The 11264-nt window shown below is 35.4% G+C and overlaps 1 protein-coding gene across 1 annotated transcript in view; it reads right to left on the bottom strand.

The window, feature by feature from the left end:
* Positions 1-4682: 4682 nt before the first annotated feature.
* Positions 4683-11264, bottom strand: part of LOC106876116 (glutamate--cysteine ligase catalytic subunit-like) — a 107013-nt gene continuing 100431 nt past the window's right edge. Inside the window, exons 9-11 of the mRNA XM_089345841.1 lie at positions 8259-8323; positions 7621-7738; positions 4683-7191 (exon numbers count right to left, since the gene is read on the bottom strand). Coding sequence (XP_089201967.1) covers positions 7028-7191; positions 7621-7738; positions 8259-8323 — 347 coding nt within the window. The 3' untranslated portion in view covers positions 4683-7027. The remainder of the gene's footprint in view (positions 7192-7620; positions 7739-8258; positions 8324-11264) is intronic.

The following is an 11264-nucleotide window of genomic DNA, read 5'->3' as shown; positions in this document are numbered from 1 at the left end:
CCTAACTTTATGTTAGTTTCGTATCATACAACAAATAACTGAATGAAAATTTATTAAGAGGGAATAAAAGCAGCAAAAAATATTTAAATGATTATGTGATAGCTGCACTGGAGGATCTAATCTGTTTCAGTCACAAAATCAGCCTCCTTTAATTTTGCTCAGCTTGTTTTCGACTAATTACCTTATCTTGTAAATTAAAAAATCTGATGTTATTTGGAAATAAAGTTTGGAAAATTTGGCTAATTTTAGCCGATCAACAGACAGCGAGCCATTAACAGCTAGTTACCATGACAACCACATGTTGTGTTGATTCTTCTCACAACGAGATTTACTTCAACTGCGCGTTACTTCAACTGCGCGTTACTTCAACTGCGCGTTACCTCACCCTTACGTTTTGTTAGTGTATACTAGCATTTTAAAAACTTTTTCTGAAAAAATTATATTAATCAATTAGAATTTTCTTGTAGATATTTTTGGTCAATTGTCTTAGCATTTTACATATTTTTCGTCAACTGTTTTAGTATTGTTCATATATATTTTATATAGTAGTTTGCTGCATCTTGTGTTTCCGAGCTTGCAATCCATTTCATTTTCCTGAGTGTTTGAACCGCAATCCAAGGGTTGCATGAAACATATGGGGACATTGTGGACGAGGGATAGAAGGGGTTGGTTTGGGAAGGAGAAGGCGCTGCTTTCTCTCCCGTCTCTTGAGTTCAGCTCTTGTGACTCGGGCTTTCTCGAAGTCCACAGAACCCGTTTTGAAGGTGTGTCTCCAGATGGGACTTATGCTGAGATGTCTTCCCAGTGTGTAGGGTCAATGTTGGTGCTTTTCAGGGTTGATTTGAGTTGGTCCTTGTACCACCTCAAGGGGGCTCCATACGGACGTTTTCCTTCAGACAGTTCACCGTAGAGACAGATCTTTGGAAGGCGGTGTTCATTCATCCGACGGACGCGACCTGACCATCGGAGACGATGTTCAATGATCTAGGCTTCGATTCTCAGGAGACCTGATCTTTCAAGCACAGAGTTGTTGGTGATGCGATCTTCCCAGTTGATGTTCAAGATAGAGCAAAGTTTAGATTGATGGAAGCGCTCTAGTTTCTTCATTTCTTTACCGTTAACAGTCCAGGTTTCAGCCCGATAGACCATGAGCTTCGTTTTGAATGTCAGATCCTTGTTGTAAAAGACCCGAGGCATGACCGGATTGGATGCGATGTTCGATATCCTTACCAGATCCTGCAGTGGATAACAGAAAACTTCCAAGATAGCAGAAATCGTCGACGACGTCAATTGATTGGTTGTCGATGGTGATGTTGGGGTTGTCAAGTTTGGTACGAGGAGCTGGTTGAGCGAGCACTTTGGTTTTGGCGATGTTCACTTTCAGGTCGAAGGTTTGATAAGCTCTGCTGAAGTTGTTTGTTGAGGTTTGGAAGTCCTCTGCAGTTGAAGCTGGGGCTGCGTTATCATCGGCGTATTGAAGCTCAGTGATTTTGTGCTCTCGACAGTCTTGATTGGAAACGCAAGATGTTGAAAAGTCTGCCATCAAATCTACGTCTGAGTTTCACTCCGGGGTTGTCTGTTGGAATTTCGGAGAGCATGGCAGCGATGTAGAGAGAAAGCAGGGTTGGAGCAAGAACACATCCCTGCTTCAGGCCACAGGTGATCTTGAATTCTTCAGAGATGTCAGTCTGATAAAGGACTCTTCCCCTCATTTCATCATGGAAACCCTTGATCAGCGAAATGAAGCATCCAGGACCAACCATAACGATGCAGGATATCACACATGACCTCTCTTTGGACACTGTCGACAGCTTTTTCCAACTCGTAGAAGATGAAAAAGACAGGTTTCTGTTGCTCCGGGCTGTCCTCCTGGATCTGACGTGCACAAAAGATCATGTCGATGGTACCTCTTGACCTTCTGAAACCACACTATGACTCAGGAAAGACTGACTCAGCTACCACTTGGAGACGTTGTAACAAGATTCGAACGATGATCTTGCCTGCGATTGAAAGCAGAGAGATGCCACGATAGTTACCACAAAGGGAATATTTCATATATATATTACGTGCAAACCCAGATAGTTCGATATAACTCTCAGACCTGTCAGCGACACAGCTGACCCAATCAGGTGTTAAGATACAGCGTTCGGTAAATTCCGCAAGAATTTTTTATTTCTTTATTTTTGTGGGTGGGAATGTACATTTCGTTTGATGTCAGCATAAAGTGAAAGAGAGAGGAATTTGACAGGGACGTGTGTATGTGTTGATGGGGGTGCAGGACAGAAAGTGTGTGCTATGTGTGTATGTGAAAGAGAGACAGACAGAAGATGTGTGTTGTTATTTATGTATCTATGGGTGTACGTATATGTTTGTGTGCATGTGTGACCAATCCTAGCCATTTTACCCATACATGAATCTCTCTTTCTCTCTCTCTCTCTCTCTCCCTCTCCCTCTCTCTCTCTCTCTCTCTCTCTCTCTCTCACACACACACACACACACAGAGTCAATCACTCAAACTCACTCACTAAAAAAAGATGCAAGAAAGCCTAAACCAATAAAAAACTACGCTGTCACTGTCTCCCTCTCTCTCACTCACACACACAGAACAAGACACACTGTCTGTCTGTCTGTCTCTCTCTCAGTCAAACACACTCTAAAAAAAGATGCGAGAGAAAGTAAATAAATAAAATCTACGCTCTCTCTCTCACATACACACACACAGCGACACAACTTTTTCTCCCTCTCTCTGAAAACATACCCCTCTCTCTCTCTCTCTCTCTCTCTCTCTCTCTCTCTCTCTCTCTCTCTCTCTCAGTCAATCACACACTCACTCAAAAAAAATGCGAGGAAAAATAAATAAAAACAACGTACGCTGTCACTCTCTCCCTCACACACAGACATACACACACAGCAACATACACCTTCTCTCTCTCACACACACACATGCACACACAACACACACTTTCTGCGTCGCAGCCCCATCCACACATACACACGTCTCTGTCAATTTCCTCTTTCTTTCACTTCATGCAGACATCAAACGAAATGTACATTTCCAGCCACAAAAATGAATTAAAATAAAGTTTTTACGGACTTTACCGAACGTCATATGGTAACAGCTGAGCTGCGGGCACACGCTGTCAAGACAAAACGAAAGATTGCCAAGATAGATAAGGCCAACTCATGGTATGAAAACAGAAATACTAGAATTGTTGCTACTCCTGACAACGAACTAGCATAACGTTTTAGAAAAGCATCAGATAAGGTTTATCTATGCATTAAAGTATTAGAATGGGCTGGAGCCCCTATAATATCCCTGATCTGTAGAATTTATCCCTTTGATAGGTCCTCATGTATGGAGAACAATTGTATAGTATGTAGGATGAACCCACAGGTCAACTGCAATATTAGGAATATAGTTTATAGCTTACGATGTACTGAGGGATGGTGCAGAAACAAGACAACTTACATTGGAGAGACAGCATGCCGCATAGGGGAGAGAATAGGCGATCACTGGCAGGAGCTCAAACAGAGGGAAGGCTTGTCAGTGCTCTACCAACATGCGCAAGCAGGACATAGAAGCTCAGTTAATAACAGAGATTAAGGTATTATCAATGGATAGAAACGATATGACACTTAGACAGATTACAGAGGCCACACACATAGTAATAGACAAACTGAGCCTCACCAGAAAAAATGAATGGAACAATAACACCTCCCATCAACACACCACACAATGAATAAAGACAGAAGGGAGAAAATTAGAAAAGGGACAGGTACAAAGAATGTAATACATAGGCAAAAGACAAAAATGCACATAAATATGATAAATATAAGAAATACAGATAAATAAGTAAACAACAAAAAATATACAAACGCCATGGATACAAACATAATAAGCAACCCCATATACACACACAAACACACATATTGTGACTTCACAAACGGCCGCAACAACAACAGCCATGATGACAACATGAACGAACACACAAACACAGAAAGATACGAGAACAATATCAAAAGTAAGGGTCAAGAACCACAGCAGCAGCAACAGAAGAAAAAACGTAGGTGAGGGGAGATTCAGGGTACCACTAAGAACAACGATGATAGTGATAACGACATAAAGGGCACAAGCCCATATATATATATACACATGAGCACACACGCCAAACACATAGACACACATGCGCACACACACACACATACATCCTCCTCCCCATCATCATCATCATTTAACGTCCGTTGTCCATTCTAGCATGGGTTGTACTGTTTGACCAGGACTGGCAAGCTGGAAGGCTACACCGGACTCCATTTTGATTTGGCATGGTTTCTACAGCTAAATGCTTTTCTTGACGCCAACCACTCCGAGAATGTAATGGGTGTTTTCTTGTGCCACTGGTACGACACCAGTATCTGCCATGAATACAATTTTACTTGGTTTGATAGATCTTTTTCTCAAGCACAACATAATGCCAGGAGTCTTGGTCATTCGTCATTGCCTTTGTGAGGCCTGTGCACATAAGGATACACATCATAGAAGAACAAACTGGACTAAGCAGGGCAGAAGCATAAACAAGGATGGAAAGTTTCATTGAAGAGGTCACAGATGTGTGACAAAAGATTTCCAGATAACGGACATCAGTTAAGATAAGAACAGTAATTAAACGAATGAAGAACGAATATATGGTGCATGTGTTTATTTGGAAAAAAAAGAAGAAAAAACTGACCATCCCAAAATATAACAAAATACACACACACATTCATACACCTATTTGTCTTCAGTGAAAAATTTTCTCCATCACAACATACAGTAAATAGCTTTCTTAAAGGTTCAAATATGCCCTAAGTATATTGGAACAGACAAGAGTTTTGTATCAAATAGAAATATTGAAATTTTTAAACCTCACAACAAATTAATGATCGATTTTCAAGAACTATATTTTAAGAAATTTTCAACAACTTTCACTATATTTTATTTGTTTTCAAAAAAGTCATTATAATAAAAAGTATTGATTAAAAGTACGTTTTATATTAGTAAAAGTCATTAACAGTATTAATTTAATAAATATCGCTTGAAATAAAACAACTGAAGAATACACTGATGGGGTTAAAGGTTTTTAGTTATCAGCTCCAATATTTATTTGTTTGGTACGTATATTTATTTCTATTTATCAAACTATTGAGTTCAGGGTATATATATATATATATATATATATATATATATATATATATATATATATATATATATATATATATATATATATATATATATATATATATATAGGTGAGAAAGTTGGTATATACATATATATAAATTCAGATGGGTGCTACAACAAGGCACCAATATTTACTGTGTATGTAGGTTGTGAAACGTATTTGAAGAGTCAGAAACCGGTCCTGCATTATCCGATTCTCGGTTGTACATTTATCGAATGTTCTTCCTAGCGGTAAGACAAATATTTCATGTTTGTTGCACACACACGTTTTTGCCAGTATATACGCAGTGAAGCTTTACAATAGCGTCGTAATTGTATTGATCGCTATTTTCCAGTAAATATTGGTGCCTTATTGTACCACTCATCTGAATTTATATGTATACGCTTATGGGACTTTATTTTACTGGAAAGTAATACATTTGTATTTCAATATTTCTCATATATATATATATATATATATATATATATATATATATATATATATATACATATATATATATATATAAGCCTTGGGTAAATGTTTTCTACTATAGCCTCGTGCTTACCAAAGCCTTGTGAGTTAATTTGGTATATGGAAACTGAAAGGAGCCTACATGTGGACAGTTGGCCGTTTCTTTTTTGTATTGTTCTTCCTTTTTCTTTTGGACTTTCCAATGTCCCCTGTTTCCCAAGAAAAGGTTTACTCAAAACGTAAAACAACCACTCTTTCCTTCTCTGAGCGTCTTGTTAATACTTTGCATGTACCACGTCCTTGCGTTGTTGTTTTTTTCTTTTTACCTTTTTCTCCATTTTTTGGATTAACTATATGTGTGTCTGTGTTTGCACCCCACCCCACCATCACCTGGCAACTAGTGTTGGTGTGTTTACGTCCCCGTAACTTAATAGTTTGGCAAAAAGTGCCTTAAAAAGAAAATAAGTCCTGGCATTGATTAGTTTGACTAAAATTCCTCAACCTGCTGTTCCATCAAGGCTACAATCTAATGGACTGAAACAAGTAAGATAAAAGTTATATTATAGTTATGTAGGTTATATATTATGTGTAGGACATACCTACAAAACTGTGCCCACCACCAACTTTCTTTCCTCATAGCTTCCAGTAAAATCGATATTTGTCAATGAAATTTTCTACAATTATGCTTCAGGCTGTGTAGATTATTATTCGATTGGATTTTGTTGTAAAAAAATATTTTTTCCAGGGGTGAGAAGTTTCGGAAAATTCACACGAGTCAACTTTTCTTCTACATAACTTTCAGAAAAATGGATGTTTTTAATGAAAATTTCTACAAATACATTTCAGATGGTGTAGATTATGCTTACATCAAAATTTAATGTGAAAAATAAAATTGCTGGGCATGTACACATACAGACTAACATATATCACAATATTTGTTAGAAATTTCAAGTTTCATTTTGTAGATGTGTAATGTGTGTCAGTATGTTTGCGTGCAAGTCCACCATCTTTTTCATTTTAAATTCTTATATAATTGTAATCTACATTATGTGGAAGGAAATTTGGAGGAAATTTCATTCAAGAATACTCATTTTTCTGAAAGTTATGAGGAAAAATGTCTTGTGTGAATTTTCTGAAACTCCTCTCCTCACCTTCAGAAAGATTTTGTTTTCACATCAAATTCTGATATAATCATAATCTGCAGCATCTGAAGCGTATTTGTAGAAAATGTTGCTAAAAGAATATCCATTGTTCTAGAAGTTATCAGGAGACAAAGTTGTGGGTGGGGACACAGTTTTGTAGGTTAAGCTGTGTGTAGCTCGTAACTGATTATATTTCAGATGAAGTTGTCGGAATTTTGTTAACTCTTGATAAACGCTTGTGGAAGTCCTTCATTGTTGACAATCCTTTCACATTCCACAATAAAATCATAAGTGATTCTGTCACTGACAACAGAATCATTCTTGTACTCTTCATGATTTCTAACAAATTGCCTTGTCCATTGGGCCATTGTCATTATCTTTCCTATAAAACAAATTGAAATAATAAATGGTTTATTATTTATTTTATATGGAAATTCTTTGCTGTATTCTGTAACAATATCCTATCCCCATGATCTGATGTACAAACAGATACAGATAAAGCTTTATCTGTTTCTTTTCTTTATTAATTTTAGCTGTGATAATTGTTTTGAAAATCTTGTTTAAAACCAAACTATGGTAGAATGATTTAACCACAAGACATAATTTGGAAGGAATACTATTCACACATGCATATACACACATTGTCTTTCATATAAGTGTTAAGTGTTTGGAGTGTGATATTTTATTAATAATAGAGGTTACAGGGATAAAATACAGCTTAACATTATATTTTATAATTGAAAAAGAAAGAAACAGGTAAATGTTGTATATTTAAAGTAACATTACTTTTGAGGGAAATGAATCATCTCACCTGCAGCTTTGTCTGAGATGTATTTCAAGTATTGCATTATTTTAGGTCTTTTACTGAAATCGTAGTCGATATAATCAACATATTTGTGTATGAGAGGAATTAAACCAGGGAAATCATCCTGTTGAGAATAGAATCAAAATTATTGAAAATAGTTTGAGTTTTCTGTCCCGCAGATTAGAAATTGATTGAGATGTTGACCAAATGGTTATTGATATTTTTGTGGTAAAAGAATGGAGAAAGATATGTAAAGAATTTAAATATTCTTCTTGTGATAAAAATCCTCTGTATGTATGTTCATATTACGTGACACTATTCATACACAAAAGTATAAACAAACACAGTGAAGCATACACAAACTACACATAAGTATTCAATGTATATTAGAGGCAGCAAAATTCATTACTCTGTGTATATGAACACATACATAAATTGAATTAGCAGATATGTACTATTTTAAAGCACAAACAGGTTAAGTGATTTTAAGTTTGAACTTTGTTCAGTATCTATGCAAGAGTAATTAGAACCACATTTTTTTTAATATTGCTCCTGATAATTTTTGTTTCTGAATATCATTATTTATGATGTTTATATTCTAAATTTTAAAAAATTGTTTCCAATTTATTAAAAATATTTTTTACCTTTCCATTCATGATTTCATTTAAAGTCATCAAAGTGTAAATATCATGAGTTAGTTCAGCAGATTCTGACAGGAAATAAAACAATTATAGATTTAGTACAATAAATATATGTGCTATGGAGTGTGACAGGAAAACTACTCAGCATGATTATGATGCAAAAACACATAACTTAGATCACGTATTAAGGTCATCGCTACAGATTTTCTATAGATGACCTTAGCACGCAATTTAAGTACACTGCTAACACAGTATTACATGGTATTGACTTATAAAAACGTTTAATATACTTTGTAGCATATTATGGTTGCATAACAAAATATGCATGCACTACGACCGGAAAAATATTTTCAGAATAAAATATACGCAATATAAATGTTAGCACATTAATTCACATTCTCTATATGTTTTATAACGAACCCTGTAATCCACACTCTGGAAAACATATTTCTGTAAAATGTTGGGAGTGGAGTGGGGTGAATTTCCGAGGGTTCCACCCCGTTTTCCGAACCAAAAAACAGTTTTGTGACATTAGATCTCCGTAATTCATTCAACGAGAAAAAAATCCCAATGATTCCGGGATGGCAGATGGGTGTCCGGTTCCCCGCATCCATTTTTTCCGAACGAAGATAATGGGTTTGCCGCACATTAGGAAGTCAAGGTAATTGATTCCACGCAAAAAATCCTAGTTTTATTATTCATTTTTTGTTAGTGAAAATTGTGCGGGTGAAAATATCAAAATTTACCAAAAGGACCGTGGAAAAAAATTATTGCACACTGAGATACGAAATATTTAGCGAAAGAATAACATCTTGTACCAATTATACTAGTATTTTAATTAATTCAAATTAATGTACCTCATCATGAAAAGTGGCAAAATTTCTGTGGGTTGCCATCTGGGATAATTTTAGTAATAAATCAAACAGGTAAGATGCATTAAGAATTTCAATTTTAGTGTTTATCCATAATATTATTGCTTTTACACCTGTTGATTAAATTTTCCTGCCCATAAAAGTCAAATTTACTCAGCAAAATCAACTAAAATGGCATAACTATAAACCAGTGGTATATAAAGCACTCACTAACAAAATTTCAAATCTGTATGTAAAAAATTTACAAAGTTACAAGCAAATATTGCAAAGAGGACAGTCCTCTTGAAACTGAATGATTCCAAATAACGTGAACAAATAAGCATTACATTTGACAGATTAATATGAATACTAAAGATATTTTTAGGTGTTTTTTTCCTACACACACACACACGTAACACGGCCTCGCTCGGTTGGGACTACAAGAGTGTTATTCTGACATCATCAATGCATAAAATTTTTTTATGGGGAGAAAAGTATCAAGAGATGTGTGAGTGAGAAAGAAACAAGGCGGGAAGTTTTGGGATGTGGTAGAAACAACAGTCATATATCCCTTAAATCACACATTTTCCTCTGAAACTATTAACAATTTTTTCTTTAAACCGAAAATGTTTCTCTCACAATTTTTAAGTCCGCAGTGAAAAAAAAATGGCTAAAATCATTTCGGACTGGGTTGGTGAGGAGGTGACGAGAGTGAAAAAACATTTCCAAATTTTTTTCTTTTTTTCCCCCCATCATTCCGAAGACTTTGGTGAAACACAGTGGAAAAAATCCCCGCCAAAACAGAGAAATTCCAACTTATGTGGGCTATCGGATCCGAAACTCTGTTTTCCAGAAACTCATCCCCACGCCCCCTTCCAAAACATTTTGCCTATAAATTTCTTTGTAATTATAATCTACACCTTTTGAAAGGTATTTGTATAAAATTTCCTTAAAAAATACTTATTTTCCAGAAAGTTATGAGGGGGAAAATGTCGGGGACTGTGAATTTTCTAAAACTCATCTCTTCAAACGCTCAGAAAATTTCTTTCCAAGAAATCTTTACACACACTTAAGCTACAGGAGATAATCGATCATTTGGTGGAAGTTTCGTTAGAAAGTACCCTTTTTTCTAGAAGTTATGAGGCAACAAAGTCGGTGGAGTATTAAACTCTAGTTATGCCTTTTTACCATAAAAGTTAACGTTCACGGATTAAACTTCAGTTACATTTTCAAAGAATTAACGGGTTAACAGTTAACGAAGTTAAATTCTTGCTTAACGGGTTAATGTTTGACGAAGTTAACTTTTCAATTAACAGTGCCCACCTCAGGACTGAAATAGTCTTACAGCTGTTTCTGGGATATTATGGCTATCCCTTCATCAGAGACGGTGTGATAAAATATTTGAGTTCGAATTATTGTGGAAAAGATAAGGAATATAAAGGGAAATAAAAGAATGAAAGTAGAAACTGTAGTTGCAGTTCAATTATTCGAGGAAACTGGTGTATAGAAGTGGTAAAAAAGTTTCCTGTACATGGGGTGTAAGTTCCAATAGTAGTTGATATTTAGTCATTTCAAAGCATGGAGCCATGGAATCAGTGTTGTTCATTCGAAAGGATGGATTTTGAGGTGTGAATGAAAATTTGAGAATGGATTGGTAGTATTTATGAACAGATGGAGGGAGGAGATGTATATATGTATGTAAGTATAAATGTCTATGTGCATGTATGTATGTATATGCATATATATATGTATATATACGTATATATATGTATATATATATATATGTATATATACGTGTATATGTATATATATATATATATATATATATATATATGTGTGTGTGTGTGTGTGTGTGTGTGTGTGTGTGTGTGTGTGTATATACGTGTATACGTATATATATGTATATATATATATATGTGTATATGTATATATGTCTATATATATATTTGTATATATATGTATATACATGTATATGTATACTAGCAGAGATACCCGGCGTTGCCCGTGTTACATGCAATTGAAGGATGAAACTTTTCTCTTATATTTCCTGTAAGGAACTGGAATAGATATGATTCGAATTTCATCAATATTGCACATGAGGGTTCTTTCCCTCTTTAAACACCCTAAAAAATTCTAATCATAAGACATGTATCCCATA

This window comes from Octopus bimaculoides, chromosome 30, assembly GCF_046866305.1.
Source record: "Octopus bimaculoides isolate indiv1 chromosome 30, ASM4686630v1, whole genome shotgun sequence".
Lineage (NCBI taxonomy): Eukaryota > Metazoa > Mollusca > Cephalopoda > Octopoda > Octopodidae > Octopus > Octopus bimaculoides.
The sequence above is the reverse complement of the archived record's forward strand: the minus strand, read 5'-3'. Positions and strand labels throughout refer to the sequence as shown.